The sequence below is a fragment of the Lactuca saligna genome, chromosome 9, assembly GCF_052625555.1.
Source record: "Lactuca saligna cultivar CGN05327 chromosome 9, ASM5262555v1, whole genome shotgun sequence".
Lineage (NCBI taxonomy): Eukaryota > Viridiplantae > Streptophyta > Magnoliopsida > Asterales > Asteraceae > Lactuca > Lactuca saligna.
In genome coordinates this window covers 197,075,578-197,094,744 of record NC_136425.1, presented here as the reverse complement: position 1 = coordinate 197,094,744, position 19,167 = coordinate 197,075,578, and the positions used below count along the sequence as shown (strand labels likewise).

The following is a 19,167-nucleotide window of genomic DNA, read 5'->3' as shown; positions in this document are numbered from 1 at the left end:
GCATGGTTTGGAGTGCTCAAAACCCAAACCCTAATTTACTACCCAAAACCTAAGCTTCATAACTATTGCATGGATGGGAGAAAGGGACCAAGACCATATTTTTATGACTACAAACACTTAAAAACATCTAAAAGGATAACTTACTTGGTCTAGCGTAAGCCATACTCATATATACCAAGATTATGGGACCAAAAGGCACAAAAACTCAAGAACTAGCAAAATCTAATAAAGCATTCATCAAGTTCAAAACTTTACACCTTCTGGAGGTTGTTTAAAACATGAAAAACTCAGATCCAAAAGGCTTGAAACTTCTCACTAGCTTTCCAATCACTTTCTTCCTACAACGATAAACACCAAACACGAAAATCATCTCGATATTTCACAAATGATGGTTAGGGTTTCCAAGGAGTCGAATAGTAGAATGGAGGCTGAAGGTGGGAGTGTCTAAAGACTGATAATAACACTATATAGGGCTCAAACCCTAAAATTTTGGTTTTGATCATCTGACAAGTACACCCTGCGTACTCACATGTATCCCCGTCCAACAATAGTGTGTACTGATCACGCCGGCACCTTCCCATGGTCCTTGCTAGTGCCTGAAACACATAACACAACAACTGTAAGCATAATTGCTTAGTGAGTTCCCCAAAATACTACTTACGCACATACGCCTTTCCAGGCCATGACCTTCCGGTCCATGTATCTCAGGGGACTTCCGTCCCATCCCGGTAAACCTTCCGGTCCTACCAGCATCAACCTTCCGGTCCACATCACAATGCCTTCCGGCCCATAACATAATGCCTTCTGGCCCATATCAAACATAGCATACATAGCACATACAAACGGTTAACTTAATCACATCCAATGCATACAACTTATAACATATCCGGCCTTCCGGTTACACATCGACACCCTTCCGGGTACAGTATAGTGAGAACGCTCACCTCTGATATCTCGGTAAATCACTGACTCGGTAGGAATGCGATCTAGCCTCTGCCTAAACACATAAGGCAAATAATCCCATAAATATAACTGTACTCTAACCTATCTTAACATCTTCAGAAGCGTAAAAGACCATTTTACCCCTCTTCTGACTCAAAGGCCTCGCTGCTGACAAAACCCTAAAACTCAACCAAAGTTAACGGTCAAACTTTGACCCCACTCGACGAGTGCTCTTGGGCAACTCGGCGAGTCCACCTGTCTCCACTTAACTCCTTAGTCCCATTTAACTCGACGAGTCCCCAGGAATGAATCGCGGGGCTACCTTGACTCAACTCGCCGAGTCCCAAGAACAACTTGGTGAGTACATGCCATTCACAGATTCTTTTGACCTCCTGAGGTCAGATCTGCTCCTCAACTCCATAGATCTGACCTTCCCAATCAATATAAACACGTAAAGCTCGAAACTTGATGCTTATAAACATACATAATGGCATCAAATCGAGATTTAGTCCCAAAAATGGCAACCTAAATCCAATCACCCCTCAAGGACCCATAAAGCATACTTGATTGAAGTCTCTGAACCTCTTTGAGTCCAGATCCAAAGCATAAACTTGATAAGGGACCAATTGCTCCACATAAACATCCACACAAGAGGTTAGAAAACCCTAATCTCTAAGTTCAATACTAAAACTGAAGAAGGTTCGAATGAATACCTCAAGTTGGAACCTCTGGACTCTGAAACCACTTGAATCTCACCTCCTCCAGCCTCCTCTTGCTCTTGATCACCTTCTTTTTGCCAAGCCAAGGATAGAAAGATCAATAAAGGTTTCTCCTTCCTTCCAAACGATATAGATCACTAAGGGTGCTCTCAAAGGACTGGTAGCCACAATGCGAGGCTAACAGTACCCTTAAATAGGCTCCAACCCCGGAGGATTTGGGTTTCATTAAACAGTGTGGACTCGATGAGTCCATTCATGGACTCGCCGAGTCCAATGCGAACCCGGATGAACAATCACGACCCTACTTGGTGAGTCTACGCATCAACTCGCCAAGTTCCTTCACATAATTCAAAAAAAATAAATATTAAATAATATACCTTGGATTCCGGATGTTACAATTCTCCCCAACTAGAATCAGACTTCGTCCTTGAAGTCTCATTCTATAAACAATTCAGGATGCTGCTCACACATCTCGCGCTCCGGCTCCTAAGTCAGCTCTGACCCCTTCCTGTGCTGCCACTGCACTTGCATCAAAGGCACTTCCTTGTTCCTCAGAACCTTGACCTTCCGATCCCTAAATGCCACCGGTCTCTCCATATGTTCAGGCCTGCATCCACCTGAATGTCCTCTAATGGTACCACTGCTGACTCGTCGGCTATACACTTCCTCAATTGCGACACATGAAAAGTGCCGTGAATCTGCCCCAACTCTGCAGGTAAATCCAAACGGTAAGCTACCCTGCCTACCCTCACGACTACCCTGAAAGGTCCAATATATCAAGGCCCTAACTTGCCCCTTTTCCTGAATCGGAACACTCCTTTCCAAGGAGAGACCTTTAAGAGTACGAGGTCACCAACCTGAAACTCGAGCTCGGACTGACGCCTGTCCGCATAACTCTTCTGGCAACTCTGGGCGGTCAACAATCTCTGCCTGACCTGCTGTATCTACTTTTTCGTCTGAAGCACGATCTCCGTACTACCCATTACACGTTGTCCCACTTCCCCCTAGCATATGGGGGTCCGAAACCTCCTCCCACACAACAGCTCAAAGGGTGGCATACAAATGCTCGAATGATAGTTGTTGTTGTACGAAAACTCTGCCAAGGGTAAATATGTGTCCCAACTTCCTCCAAAATCCAAAACACACGCGCGGAGCATATCCTCGAGTGTCTGAATCGTCCGCTCACTCTGCCCGTCCGTCTGTGGGTGGTATGCGGTACTGAAATGCAGCCTCGTACCCAACTTCTCGTTAAACTTCTTCCAAAATCGGGAAGTAATCGTACGTATCGATCTGAAACAATCGACATCGGAACCCCATGTCGCGATACTGATGGGTTTTAGGCAAAAGAACAATCCTATGTGCTCATACAAACCCTAATGCTTGGATCTAGGTTTCTCTATTGTACATGCTTTGAATCCAAGACTAATAAACTTAGATCTAACATATTATAAACTGAATTAGAGTTTATAGAATTACCTTTAATTGTTATATAACAATAACAATCAATTCCTTGCTTGGATTGGCTTCAAAAGCTTAGTGCCTCAAGTGTTGCACCTCTAATGGAGTCAAAACACCATATGCAACTTGGATGAAGAGGAGAAGAAGAGAGGCTGCCCAAAAACGACTAGAACCCCTAGAGAATCAGTTGTCCACGTTTTTGGAGCCTAAGGGGTCCTTTATATACTTGTGTGGGCTGCTAGGGTTTCTGTCAAAACCCTAATGGACAGCTTAAACTCTAAGCAGCCCATGGAACCTTCTGGATAAGGCTATGGACGAAAATATGATGGGCTTCCATCATAATTTCGTTCACCCCTTATTCCTTTAGTATTCCTTATCCCAATAACTCAATTATCCAATAATTGTAGTCCAGTCCCCTAAATTTAATTAATCTCTTTTAGCCACAAAAATTAATTATCAATTAATTCTTGACTAATATTAATTAAACAATATGATTTCTCCTTTAATATATTATTCTCATAATATATTAATAAATCATATTTAAACCTTTCTCTCCTTAAATCATCCTACATATTGCTATGGTGAAGGCAACCCAAAAGGACCATGCTCATAATCGGGTCAACTACATACCAAAATAGTTATGGACTTAGACACTAATCCAACAGTCTCCCACTTGGATAAGTCTAATAACTATTTTCCGTATGACTTCAGAACCTGATCAGCAATCGTAGCTTTCAAAAGCCGCTGTCAACTCTGATCTTATCAGATAGCGTGTCCTCTAGATAAGGGATTATATATTCCTCCATTCTCAAGATATCGTATAGACATAAGACATGAATTTCAATCATTCTCTCTATACTGTTTCCCGACTTCCGATTTATGACGACTGACAACAGACTACAATTGAACACATCAACTTAGTCCCGGCTTGGCCAAGCGCTTAGGTGTCATCATTAAATCATCGAGAGTCCCACAGATATTGCTTTTATCCTACTTTGGGCAAAAGGAATGGATAAACTTCGACTCATATGCTCGCTTGCATTTACTGATCGAATCACACACAACAATAAGTTTTATAACACCAAGTTACTGGTGCGTTTACTTATTATCAATGTGTAACCGACCAACAAATAACAACTCACACGTCTCGGTTTCAAGAATATACAATATTATCGTCCCACTAATCACTCGTGATAAATCCATGAAGTGATCCAAGTGAGCGTCGGTTTAATCCAATACTCTAATCTTATCAAAGCACTCATGAACTCTGAAGCAAACTTGTGCCATGTCTAAACACTTCAGACAATCTACAGACAGATTCATGACAGTCTTTATTCATACTTACTCCCAACGTATGACCGACTGTGGATGTTTGAATAACCTAGTTATTCTGAAAGTCAAAACATGCAAACTGAAACATAACAATAATACTTAATCCTATATGGCCCCAAACTTGTGAGAGTAAATAAAACACTTCTATTTATCCACCATATTAATTACTCATTATTTATCATTTAATGTTTCGGATAATCAACTTATTACTTGAATTACAACAGCAATTGTCCCATGCTCCAAGCATGCACACTTTGTTTCCTATGGTCCATGCTTTGTGAAATAGAACAATTGAAAACTTTTCCAATGATTCTCATTTCACAATTCCTCAATCCCCATTATTAGTGTAAGAACACAAGGTTCTTCCACTACTAGAATATGCTAGATTCTAACATTTTACGCAACGATCCTTTCGTAAAGTCATAGCACAAAAGTCACCAAGAGTTGGCTAATGAGATTACAAAGTACTTACTTAGAAATTGTTACAAGACAATTCTATAGACGTGAAGTCTCACATTCAAAGTACATTCCTTTGAACATCCTTCTTGCATAAAAGTTTCTAATCTAGACATAGATTCTTAATATCCAACTCCCAATATGGAAACATTTCCACATTTGCCATATGACAACTCATTCTTAATAGAATCTTATCTATTCATAATAATGTCGATATGGTCCATCCAATACCATACTTCCAACTACTCACAAGCGACCAATCCTCAACGAACTTTGGATCATCTTTTGATAGTTGTTTAATTATTTTAGTCAAAACCAATTCTAGTCCTTTTTCCCTCTTAATGCGCTAGACATTTAGAAAATTTTAGAATGGTCAAATATTATAACATTTAAAATCGATCCTATACCCGAAGCGTATGGGACACGATGCATAATGTCTTACATAAAGATATGATACTTTACCAATCTTTTGCCGTAATATTTTATGTGTCATGTTCTCACATATTTCTGAAATTCATATTTCTAATGCCAAATGCTTCGATAAGCCTTTATCTAAGCTTCTTAAACTTATACACCTTTGCCTTAGATAGCTCATATGTGTGTTTAAACAATTTAGAACTTATGTTACTAAGTTCCAAATGTTCAAACTAAATTGCCAAATCTCATAATTCGAAGTATGGAAAGGGATGCCGTAACCATAATCGAATTTTGAGAATACAATTTTCACAATCGCTATCTTCTTAAAATCTCTCTTAGTGAAAGCATTTTCTCACAGTCATTTTCATGAAGGAGGGAATCTTATGACACTTAGATTTTATGGTGTATGAGTTCCTATCCATGTGAATTTGCCAAAACCAAGGTCTGCGACAAATCCAAAATCATATGGATTGAACTTTCTTAATCTTGATTTCTTGCCCTATGGTAACACGAGTGCCCACCATGTCTTCCAAGTAGTTTAGTAACTTGTCCTTACATATCAATGTACTTTCCATCGACTAAGGCTCTAGTATGCATTCAAATGAGAACTCATAGAACTCACATACACAATTAACTTAATTGGAACGGCACAGAAAACAAAATAAAGTTAGCATGATAGGTTGTAAACCACAAGTCATGTGCTAGTGATGATCGATAAGGTTTATTCTTGATTTGTTCTTGAAACCTTTCAAGACCATTAAGACTCCCACTGACTCTTTGACATATAAGATTCTCTTGTCAAGAAACATTTCTTAACAAAGCAAATATTCAAGAGTTAGTGTAGTTCTTATCAAGACAAAACACTTCACATAATTGGTCCTAGCACAACTTACCAATTTCAAATGTGAAAGAATAAGAAAATTTTTTCAAGTTCCACATTTGATGAGTGTTATAAACCTACTTTTGTCACAATCTTGACTCTAAGACTTGATATTGGAACGAAGTATGATTGACTTATTGATTTAACCATTTCTACAATACTCGATTCCTCTTCTTAGACATGCAATTGCACTAAGACTCACTTAGAGGATCTATTGAGACATGGTTCTCAATCATAAAGACTTATCATAAAACACAATAAAAGGTACTCTCCCTTCTTCTTAGAATAGAGAAACTTTTATCTTTCTGCCTACTTGATTCTGCTTTATTCGTTCTATTATTCATTGAAACTTTTTCAATCAACTCAGAATTACACTTAATCTCATAAGTATAACCATATTTACTAAACCTTAGTAAATCATGACGAATGTCTTTGTCACTCTTGTGGTGGACTTGATCAACCTTGTGTACTTAATCTCCTTGTCCTTCAATAGACACTTTGCCAAAGAATTAGTCTAAGTTTCCCAAATGTGAAAGTTTTTCATTCATCATACAATACACATTGCATGATTCCAAGTTTCTGTCCAATTGAAACTTGGGCGATGAGAAACTCTCCCTATTTGGTAAACTTTTGACATTTCCACAAATAACATAATTAAGAATCAAATCCATTTTGCTAATAATAGAAGCACACAAGCGTCAATTTTTCATATATTTCATTGCAAGGATAAACAAATAAGATAAAAACCAAAATTTATTTTATTCATAAAAACAACGGAAAACATGTCCTTACAATGCAAAATTCAAATGAAAAACTATGTAATCATATACTCCTAACAAATCTATCATAACTTCCTAAGCTCAATATCTGATCTTCGAATTCATGCGATCGAAATCCATTTCTTCGTGATCAGACTCATCTTGCTCTTCCATCAAACTTCCTCTCTTTTCTCTAAACGTGCAAAACATGCAAATGTAATCTTATCACATTATGAATAAAGAATAGGAATTTAAATGGAGTTAGATAGTGGATTTTATACCTGAAGTAGAGCCATACTTATTGACTCTCCTATCTCTTAGATTCTTCAGGTCCTTTGGGCAGCTTCGTATCCATTGTCCCTTTCCTTGGCAGCAGGAACAGGTGGTGTCCATGGAAGCATGGTTGGTTGAGTTATCAGACAAATATGCTCCATTACTTCACCAAATCATTTCTGATTCGGCAGCAATAAGCATATAAGTCAAGTCAATGAGGGTTGCGTCAAGTTTCATCATATGATACTCTCTAATGAACTTATCATATGATTCAGGGAGTGACTGAAGAACCCAGTCCACAGCCAACTTATTTGAGATAGACGCACCCAACATAATCAACCTATCAATGTGTGATTTCATCCCTAGGATGTGAGCACACACGGGTTTGCCATCTTGATGTTCCATTTCCAAAAGGGATTCGGTGATCTTGAACCTTTCAAGTCTTCGATCATTAGGGCTAGGGAGAACAACGGGAGGAAGAGGAGGAAGTGAAATCAAGTTGGTCCACAGTAATCCTTCACTTTAACTCAAGCTTTCACTTTCATTTGGAACACTTTTTCCTTGGGATTCGGGAATACCACGGTTAGAGTTAGACATCTACAAAACGGGAGAAAATTCAAGTTAAGTTGATTGAGTCCTTAATAAAACACCCAAATGAGTTATTAAGGCTAGGATCCAGCACAATATTCTACAACCTAGAAAAGGGATGCCGTAATCTAGTTGCAAAATATTTGAAGGTAGGTAAATGACGATTTACCAATTTCCACCATGAAAAACGAAAGGAAGTCTAAGTTTTAAATGAATTGAAACTCCTAGATCTTTTGAGATTCTTTGAACTTTTCAATGGCATGTTTAATCTCGATTATGCCCTACTATTTGTGACTGGGATGCCGAGGATCACAAACAAGGTGTGAATAACCATACGAATCACATGGTGCGCCCAATGCTACTATCACCTAATCAATGTGCCGGTTAGCCACACACGCTCCATTGATCTATGATAAGCATCGAGCCACCCTTCGCCACCAATGTCATCCCCAAATTAGTGTGCCGGTTAACCACACACGTTCCACTAACATTTGACAAGGGTACGAAGTGTAATTCCATGGGTTAGCATACAATTTCACATTTTTCCTAAAGTAACTATGATTTGGGAATTTGTAAAAGCATTTAGTTACTTTCTACTTCATTGTACTTATAATGGAAGGTTTATGTCCTATCCTACCCATTCGGCTAACGACCCTCCACTAGTCAAGAGTGCGGTGGGTAAGAGTGGATACCCATTCAATCGCCATTTTATAAGCAATTTCCTTAAACACCCCTTATAGACCAGCTTCGTGAATGAGGCCTACTAATGGTAAGACTGACTGTTTACTCATACATATATATAATATTACACTTTTAATGTTATATATAGTATAGGGTGTATTTTACACTTTTAAAATACTAGGTGGTTTAACTTAGTAAATTATACTTTTAATTTAATTAAATGTAAACCAAAAACTTTATGGGTTTATTAAATCACTTTTAATTATACACTTTAATTAATTAACAAAACCATAAGGGTGTGATTTGAACTTTTCAAAATACTAGGGTTTTAGAATTTAACATTTCAAAATTAAACTTTTAATTAACTTTTAAATTCCAAAAAACTTGAGGGCAAGTTTTGAAACATTTCAAAACATTAGGGTTTAGAATTTAAATATTTAAAAATTAAACTTTTTAATCAAAATTTAAATTCCAAAACTTGAGGGCAAGTTTTTGAAACTTTTCAAAACATAAGGGATCAAATAACAAATAACATAAATTAAACAGTTAATTTCATAATTATCTATATTTGACTTAATCTTATTTTAGTCAGTAGACAATTACCAAATAATTTGAAATAATCCATATTTATCATATAAACAACCAATATTTAAAAGATTTGAAATTATCTATTGTTTTGGCATGGATAAACACTTAATTAGGATAAAATTCGGATTTTAACTTCATAAAACAAATTAAGCATCAAGTCCAAGTCAAAACAGCAGCCAAAACCCGAAAATCCCTCTGTCTGACCCCTGGACTCGCCGAGTCAGGGACTGGACTCACCGAGTCAGACTGACTCGCCGAGTCTGGTCGGGCAGAGGCCAAAAAACTCGTTTTTCATCAAATAAAGCAGTAAAGCATCACATACAACTGAAACCAATCAAGGCTCTGATACCATTGATGGGTTGTAGGCATAAGAACAATCCTATGTGCTCATACAAACCCTAATGCTTGGATCTAGGTTTCTCTATTGTACATGCTTTGAATCCAAGACTAATAAACTTAGATCTAACATATTATAAACTGAATTAGAGTTTATAGAATTACCTTTAATTGTTATATAACAATAACAATGAATTCCTTGCTTGGATTGGCTTCAAAAGCTTAGTGCCTCAAGTGTTGCACCTCTAATGGAGTCACAAACACCATATGCAACTTCGATGAAGAGGAGAAGAAGAGAGGCTGCCCAAAAACGACTAGAAACCCTAGAGAATCAGTTGTCCACGTTTTTGGAGCCTAAGGGGTCCTTTATATACTTGTGTGGGCTGCTAGGATTTCAGTCAAAACCCTAATGGACAGCTTAAACTCTAAGCAGCCCATGGAACCTTCTGGATAAGGCTATGGATGAAAATATGATGGGCCTCCATCATAATTTCGTTCACCCCTTATTCCTTTAGTATTCCTTAGCCCAATAACTCAATTATCCAATAATTGCAGTCCAGTCCCCTGAATTTAATTAATCTCTTTTAGCCACAAAAATTAATTATCAATTAATTCTTGACTAATATTAATTAAACAATATGATTTCTCCTTTAATATATTATTCTCATAATATATTAATAAATCATATTTAAACCTTTCTCTCCTTAAATCATCCTACATATTGCTATGGTGAAGGCAACCCGAAAGGACCATCCTCATAATCGGGTCAACTACATACCAAAATAGTTATGGACTTAGACACTAATCCAACAGATACCATCTCCCTCACATACAACTCTGCCAACCTCTCAGCCGAAGAGCTCTCACTGATAGCAAGAAAATGAGCACTCTTCGTCAACCTATCAACAATCACCCAAATTGCATCGACTCCCCTTGCAGTGCTTGACAATTTGGTGATAAAATCCATGGTAATTTGTTCCCACTTCCACTAGAGAATCTCCAGCGGCTGCAGCTTACCATGCAGACGCTGGTGCTCGGCCTTAACCTGGCGACAAGTTAGGCACCTCTCGACGAACCATGCAACATCCCTCTTCATACAGGGCCACCAATACTCCTTCTTTAGATCCAAAATACATCTTAGTGGCCCCGGGATGGATCGAGAACTTCGATTGATGTGCCTTTCCAACAAAATGATACGCGTCCCGCCCACAAACGGTACCCAAATCCGACCCTGAAATGTCATAAGTCCCCGGCTATCGATAACGAACTCTGATACCTGCCCGACAACTCGCTCCCTCTTTCGGTTTTCTGGCCTTGCAGCCTCAGCCTAGGCCCCTCGGATGGTGTCCAAGACCGGAGTCATCACTGTCAACCTCATACAAACATCTCGAATTGGGGCGCTCTCCACCCTACGGCTCAAAGCATCGGCTACGACATTATCCTTGCCCAGGTGGTACAGGATCTCACAATTATAATCCTTCACCACATCCAACCATCTCCTATGGCGCATATTCAGGTTTGGCTGATCTATCAAGTACTTCAGACTCTTGTGGTCCGTGTATATGGTACACCGAGCCCCATACAGATAGTGTCGCCCGATCTTGAAGGCAAACACCACAACCCCCAGCTCAAGATCGTGGGTGGGATATCTCAACTCATGAGGCTTCAGCTTCCTCGATGCATACGCTATCACGTGTCCCCTTTGTGTAAGCATTGCCCCTAACCCAGATATTGATGCATCGCAGTATACCACAAAATCCTCCATCCCTTCCAGGAGTGTGAGCATCAGGCTTCGCACAACTTCTGGCGAAGTATCTCAAATGAGGATTGCTGCTCCGGACCCCATGAAAATGCAACACCCTTCGGGGTCATCTTGGTAAGTCACACGACGATCTTGTATAAATCCTTAATAAACCTTCGATAATAACTGGCCAATCGCAGAAAACTCCTGATCTCAGTGGGTGATCTCGGAACCTCCCATCTCATCACCGCCTCGATCTTGGCCGGATCGACCAATATCCCTTTCTGGTTAATAAGATGCCCTAGGAACTGGACCTCCCATAACCAGAAATCACACTTGGAGAATTTGGCATACAGCCTCTTCGATCTCAGAACTCCAAGGATCTCCCTCAAATGCTCCTCATGCTGCTCTCTAGACCTCGAATATACCAAAATATCATCAATGAATACGATCACCAACCGATCCAGCATCAGCCTGCACACCCTGTTCATGAGATCCATGAATGCAGCTGGGGCATTGGTGAGCCCAAAAGGCATCACCACAAACTCGTAATTTCCATAACGAGTTCTGAATGCAGTCTTCTGGATGTCTTCATCCTGAACCCTCATCTGATGATAACCCGACCTCAAGTCTATCTTGGAGAACCAAGATGCCCCCTGCAACTGATTGAACAGATCATCGATCCTAAGTAACGGATACCGATTCTTGACCGTCAACTTGTTCAACTCCTGGTACAATACACATCCGGTGTGAACCATCCTTCTTCTTGACCAAAAGAATCGGCACTCCCTAAGGTGAGCTACTTAGTCGAATGAACCCCCTCCCCAACAGCTCCTGAAGCTGTGAGGATAACTCCTGCATCTTTGGTAGAGCGAGGCGATAAGGCGCCTTGGTGATAGGTGCTGCTCCCAGAACCAAATCGATACGAAACTCCACTTGTCTTTCCATAGGCACGCCCGGAAGTTCCTCGGGGAAACATCCGGAAACTCGCACACTATCGCGACCTCGTAGATCGAACTTGGCCTCCCTGCAGCCATTCGTGTGTCCATCACATAAGCTACAAACCCACGGCAGCCTTGCTGCAAACTCTGCCTCGCCCTAGCAGCCGAAGCAAAACGCTGACCCACACCGGGTCCTCTCGCCATACACAGTAAGAACTCCCCCACTAGGGTCTCGTATGGTCACCAGTTGTCTCTCGCAGTCAATAACCGCTCCAAACATACTCAAACAGTCCATGCCCACGATGACACAGACATCTCCCATCGCGATAGGAACTACATCAATCGGAAACTCGACGCCAAAAATCTCGAGCACACATCCTCGAATCACCTTAGTGGCATACACCGCTTTCTCATCAACTATGGAAACCCTCAGGGGTCGACTCATCACCTCCCGACTAGTACTGATGTGCTGACTAAAAGCAAAAGATACAAAAGACCGACTCGCACCCGAGTCAAATAATACCAAGGCAGGTACAGAATTCACAAGAAAAGTACCTATGCATATCATAATATAAGCACAATATCTAAAGTAAATACGTGAAAGAATACATACCAGCCACGACATCAGGCGTCGTGCGGACCTCCTCCGTAGTTAACTGAAAAACCCTCTCTCGAGCCTTCGGAGCCTCGGCCTTCGCCGGTCGGATCTCGGTAACCCTAGCAACAGGCGCAGATCCCTGCGCTAATCCCTGGTGTAGCTGAGGACACTCGGCCTTCCGATGGCCGTTCTGGTTGCAATGGAAGCAAACCATAAATCCCTTGGGGTAATCCCTGGCGATATGCCCCTCCTTGCCACATTTGTAGCAAGCACCTGATCGACAGGGTAATGATTCACTTGGCTGCCGGCTGAGACTGAGTCGGCCGCCGATCCATCCTCTGAGACTCGGCCTCCTCCCTGGCGTGAGTCTCCAACTCAATCTCCCTCTTTCGGGCATTTTCCTGGAGCTCAACAAATGTCTGGTACGTCGAGTTCGATACGAACTCCCGAATGTCCATCCTCAGAATACCCAAATATCGGCTCATTCGTGCCTGCTCAATAGACACCTGCTCAGGGCAGAACATTGCCCTCTCATGAAACTTCTGGGTGACCACAGAAACTGAATCATTACCCTGCTTGAGGGTCAAGAACTCCTGAATCAGTCGTTCCCTCTCCACCGGGGGAACATACTCGTCTCTGAACATGGTGGTGAACCTCTCCCATGTCACTGCTGTAATCTCTACAAGAGTGAAGTTCGCTGTCACGAACTTCCACCAATCCTTCGCTCCTAGGCGGAGCTGGTTCAAAGCAAACCATACCCTCAGATGTACCCTCAGATGCTCCGGATGTGAACACGTATAGAAGCATCCCTCAATGTCAGCAATCCATCTCATCGCAACGATTGGGTCCTGAGTCCCATCAAACTCGGGTGGCTTCGTGTTGCTGAACTCCCGGAACAACAACGAGTTTCCTCCCTAAGGTCTGGCAGCAGCCACAACTGTTGTAGCTGCAGCGGCTGCGGCCTTAGTCACCGCAGTGTACCGCTCATCAAAAGTCTCCAACAACGTGGTCTTGATAGACCCAAACATCTCCGGAATCTCGTCCTTATTGCCGCAGCCACCTCATCGTGGATCATCTGACGAAGCTCCTCGTCACTCACACCGCTCGTCCCAGGTCTGTGGCGTGTCCCAACCATACTGCCTTTGAAATACAACATAGAAATGTCAGAGACTCGATCGAGCATACTCGCACTCGATAACGCAGTCCTACTCAGCCTCCGATACCCAAAGGATTCTTACTTGGGTTGCCCACTGATCCGGTGTCTTCAGTAGTACGGGCCCTATACTATTGATTACACCGCAGCAACATTCACCCCAAGTCCTCCTCCTTGGACCCCGGAATGTGAGTACTCTATTCTTGCTATGCATAGGCTGCCTACTCGCTCTCAAGGCATCTCATAGCAGCAGGATTCCCCTAGACTAAGGCATCACAAATCAGGCCACTCTAGTCCTAATATGAATACCTAGTCTACACAAGCATGCATAACATATCATAGCATATCTCATAACACATATTGTAAGGGTTTTTTGAGGATTTTACCGTTCGGGCGCTGGTTGACCGTACACACTGCTACTTCTTTGGTTATCACAAAATCTCTTATAAAATTTTATGCTTTTATTTTTGAAATTTTTTTCTCAAATCCTCGGTTTGAATTCAGTTACGCCCGAAGGTGCACCCGAATCCCTCAAACCAAGGCTTTGATACCAACTTGTAACAACATGAATTTTCATAACAATTTTTTTTTCATTTCTTATAACATGTTTTTATCCAATTCAAGCCATAAAAATCTAATGTATCATAATCATCATACAAAACATATCAAATCCCAAGATCATAAAATAAATCTTCCGTCAGTTTGTACAGATCACGTCGGCGCCTTCCCATGGTCCTCGCTAGTACCTGAAACACATAACACAACAACTGTAAGCATAATTGCTTAGTGAGTTCCCCAAAATACTACTTACGCACATACGCCTTTCCAGGCCATGACCTTCCGGTCCATGTGTCTCAGGGGACTTCCGTCCCAACCCGGTAAACCTTCAGGTCCTACCAGCATCGACCTTCAGAAGGGTAAAAGACCATTTTACCCCTCTTCTGACTCAAAGGCCTCGCTGCTGACTAAACCTTAAAAGTTAACCAAAGTCAACGGTCAAACATTGACCCGACTCGGCAAGTGCACTTGCGCAACTCGGCGAGTCCACTTGTCTCCACTGAACTCCTTAGTCCCATTTAACATGTCGAGTCCCTTCCTTTACTCGACGAGTCCCCAAGCATGAATCGCGGGGCTACCTTGACTCAACTCGCCGAGTCCCAGAACAACTCAGTGAGTACATGCCATGCACAGATTCATTTGACCTCCTGAGGTCAAATCTGTTCCTCAATTCCATAGATCTGACCTTCCCTATCAATATAATCACGTAAAGCTCGAAAATTGATGCTTATAAACATACATAATGGCATCAAATGGAGATTTAGTCCCAAAAATGCAACCTAAATCCAATCACCCCTCAAGGACCCATAAAGCATACTGGATTGAAGTCTCTGAACCTCTTTGAGTCCAGATCCAAAGCATAGACTCGATAAGGGACCAATTGCTCCACATAAACATCCTCACAAGTGGTTAGAAAACCCTAATCTCTAAGTTCAATACTAAAACTGAAGAAGGTTCGAATGAATACCTCAAGTTGGAACCTCTGGACTCTGAAACCACTTGAATCTCACCTCCTTCAGCCTCCTCTTCCTCTTGATCACCTTCTTTTTGCCAAGCCAAGGATAGAAAGATCAATAAAGGTTTCTCCTTCCTTCCAAACGATATAGATCACTAAGGGTGCTCTCAAAGGACTGGTAGCCGCAATGGGAGGCTAAGAGTACCCTTAAATAGGCTCCAACCCTGGAGGATTAGGGTTTCATTAAACAGCGTGGACTCGCCGAGTCCACTCATGGAGTCGCCGAGTCCAATGCGAACCCGGATGAACAATAACGACCCTACTCGGCAAGTCTACGCATCAACTCACCGAATTCCTTCACATAATTCAAAAAAATAAATATTAAATAATATACCTAGGATTCCGGATGTTACAATCAAAGGCTTACGCCCTGCATACGCCCGAGGTAAGCATGACATAAGGACCATTTTTGCAATACTTTTATACTTTGAATAAAAAAGGAAATGACCTGATTGGTTGGGTGTTACATGTCGTCTCCTGTTGCCACGTGTTTCACCCACTCACCATGTGTCTCAATCTCTCAACGCGCATGGACACCTCGACGTGCCACGAAACCTAACTCACGTGTCGTGACCTTATCATTAACTTCTGTTGACCACAAGTTTGACCATGACCTGTTGACCAATATTTGACCTGACGTGACACATCAATAGAAGGATGCGTTACACCTTTCTAGAAATAGCATTGTAGTTATAAGTTCTTCATTTTCTCCTTCTACATCACAACTAAACATTAATACACCTTTTATACACACCTTTAACCAACTTGATACTTTATTTATCTTACTTGTCTTGTAAACAAGTTGCATCTCTTGATATAATAGCTGTGATGATAAACGATAACATGTAGCGAAGTTCACGTCTTACATATTCCATCACCACACCAACTTCCCGCTATTTTCACAAATGGTTAATCACACCTCTTGCCTAGTGACTTTCGAGTAAATCTTAGCATTTAAACACATCTAGCTATGATTGCTAAGGCTATTAGTGACAGACACATTTATGAGATTGCTTAGATTTCAAAACAAAATTTTCTTATAATAGAACTGTAGTGTCAGAGTAGTCTTTGGAAGCCAACATTATGCATGGTAGCTCTAGGAAACCTTCCAGGAGATTGTAGATCATCGATTAAGCTATATATGACTTTTTTTTTTGTTTTCTTTATATATTTTTTTTAATTGAATGTTTTATTTGAAAAAAAAAAAGCTAAGACTCTCAACCATCTTACCTCCCCATACCCTATTTTTATAGGATTCGAAGTTTTGTTGTTTAAGAATAATACTCAAGCAATTAACAATAATTGATGCAAAAGTAAGGTGTTGCACATCTCGAACACGACCACTTAAAAGTCTTATTTTATTACTTACTGTTTGTCCATGGTTGCTTAGTTATTATTTTTCTTCGTTTGATTTTTGGTTCACACATTGATCGACAAGTTCATTCATTCGACAGTTAGATCAAGTTTCCAACTTTATTATATGTATCTTGAATTTGAACTTCAACGGTACTACCATTTAAAACCCAATTTTGTAATTCCCTGTAATTCCTAATAACTTGGAGGCTATATAATACAGGAAAGGGCAAGGGTTCCGCTTTATGTTTCTTTATTTGAAGGAGCAATAATATGGGTCTTACTCAACCTTACTTCTAGAGAGTATCGCCATCACGTGAGACGGCCCTCTAGTCCGCTCGATGCGACACGTGACAATCCAATCTGATATTTTGCTTCGTCACCATTAGCCTTATCTTATCTACGTGCTTCATGATCAGCCGTTGGTTCTTTTTCGGATTAACCAGATCTGTAATCGACGCCTATCGTTCATTCTAAGTCCAACTAACTTGTTCGATATTTACTTGGTCGATAATATTTCCATAAATAACCATTACCGGGCCTCTCCTATCCCTTAGATTCTTTTATTACTAGTCGTGCGCTTTGCTCTACACTGAGCCATGAGCTTACTCAACAAGCTCTGGGACGACACCATCGCTGGCCCTCCACCGGATAAAGGACTTGGAAAGCTGCGAAAACAATCTAATCTAAGTTTCCGATCGTTAAACTCAGACAAGGGTACGCCATTACCTGTCTACTTTTTAACAATAAATTTTTTTCATCAACTAGGTCTAGTACATAACTCTTGTTCTTATGTATAGTCGATCAACAATCACTCATTTGCTTATCGTGATCATAAAAGTTGTCTTTTTGGCATATGTTTATGTCATATCTACAACAATATAATTGATATAGTTTTAATAGTTACCCACTTTGTTAGGTTTTCGTCTTCTGTCTCCTATTTTTCTCTACATCAGCATAATTGAAACGTGACTTCGGATCTGGGTTGATATATATATAGCGACAACAAATAGTTATGATCGTCAGATCCCTCAAACACGTGTAGTTTCTTTTATTGAGACTGTACATCAGCAGAAGGAAAAGTAAAAGGATGACGTTAAACATAAACTTAATTAGAAGAGCTTTTATACATCCTGAAAATAATCATCTCCTTTCTGAAACAGAATCGGAAACGGCAGGGAATACAGCAGTGGAGTATCCTTCGATGAGAGTAACACGGAGTATCATGATCGTAAAACCTGAGAGAACTCTGAGCGATACACCACCGGCCTCTCCCGCCGGATCTACACCTCCGGTATCTCCTTTTGCCGGTAAGCTGTAAGTTTATCGCACCCACTTATTACATTTGGAGTGGGTGAATGACAAATGCCTGATCCGGCCTTCCAAAGGTGGTGGTAGTCTAAATTCTTGAAGGATCCGTGAAGATAAAGCTAGTATATTTTTGTTCGTTTGCGAAATGTTGTATTATAAGCATATATATATATATATATATATATATATATATATATATATATATATATATATATATATATATATATATATTTCTCTGCTTGATTCCTGTCTATGTCCAACCACAAATATACAATATTAAATGAGTTATACTTATAATTTGAAGGAATTATATAAATAAGAAATCATACTATATTCAGCAAATAAAATTATATGTATGTCCTTGTCAGCAAATAAACGGATAAAGTTTGGTATCAATCCATATTCAGCTAATTTAGATTATGTTTTCCGAATTTAATCGGTCAACGTATTTAATGAATTGATGTATTTCAGGAAGCGAGGCGTTCAGGTTTCGGAGGAAGTCAGCATCAGATGCTTTTGAGAAGGCAACTGGAATTGGAAGCAGGAGCCCTCGTCCTCCTTACGAGCTCTGAGATTTGGCATACTAATAATACTCATTCACAACTTTCCTGTTTCCAGGCTCCGGCTCCGTTATGTTTCTCACTTCAGGCAGGCGTTTGGTGTATGTGTGTATGTGGTTGTATAATTAATAGTATCATATGTATGCTCGGGAGTTGTCTTTGACGTTCGGTGGTGTTTGGTTAAGTTTATGTTGTTGTACGCCTATAATCTATATATGGCGCTTGTAACATCATGGTTTGCTTTTCTATCCACATATCGGGGATGTTCGATTTTCTTAATACTACATACAGGGTATCGTTGATATCCACCAAATATCAATCGGGACTTTGGTATAAGAAACATATTTTTAAAATATAAAATATGCTTGTATCAAATTTTGGTTAATTTTATGTATACATCCAATATAAGCAGACAAGTATTTTACGTCGATTAGTATTTCTACACAAATAGGTAGCATAAATTAAATCATATAAAAACAAATTACTTTCTTAGGTAACATAAAATAAAT

At 40.3% G+C, this 19,167-nt stretch overlaps 1 protein-coding gene across 2 annotated transcripts; it reads left to right on the top strand.

Moving 5' to 3' along the window:
• Positions 1 to 17,309: 17,309 nt before the first annotated feature.
• Positions 17,310 to 18,937, top strand: LOC145018063 (dormancy-associated protein homolog 3-like). 2 transcript variants are annotated; one of them, XM_078975996.1, is made up of 3 exons: positions 17,310 to 17,504; positions 17,951 to 18,104; positions 18,570 to 18,937. In XM_078975996.1, exons 1-3 carry the CDS (start codon positions 17,387 to 17,389, stop codon positions 18,616 to 18,618), a joined length of 321 nt encoding a protein of 106 aa, XP_078832122.1. In that variant the 5' UTR covers positions 17,310 to 17,386; the 3' UTR covers positions 18,619 to 18,937. The 2 variants fall into 2 exon arrangements, with proteins under 2 accessions (XP_078832122.1, XP_078832121.1); XM_078975995.1 differs by having other exon boundaries at positions 17,314 to 17,504; positions 17,951 to 18,097.
• Positions 18,938 to 19,167: the final 230 nt, after the last annotated feature.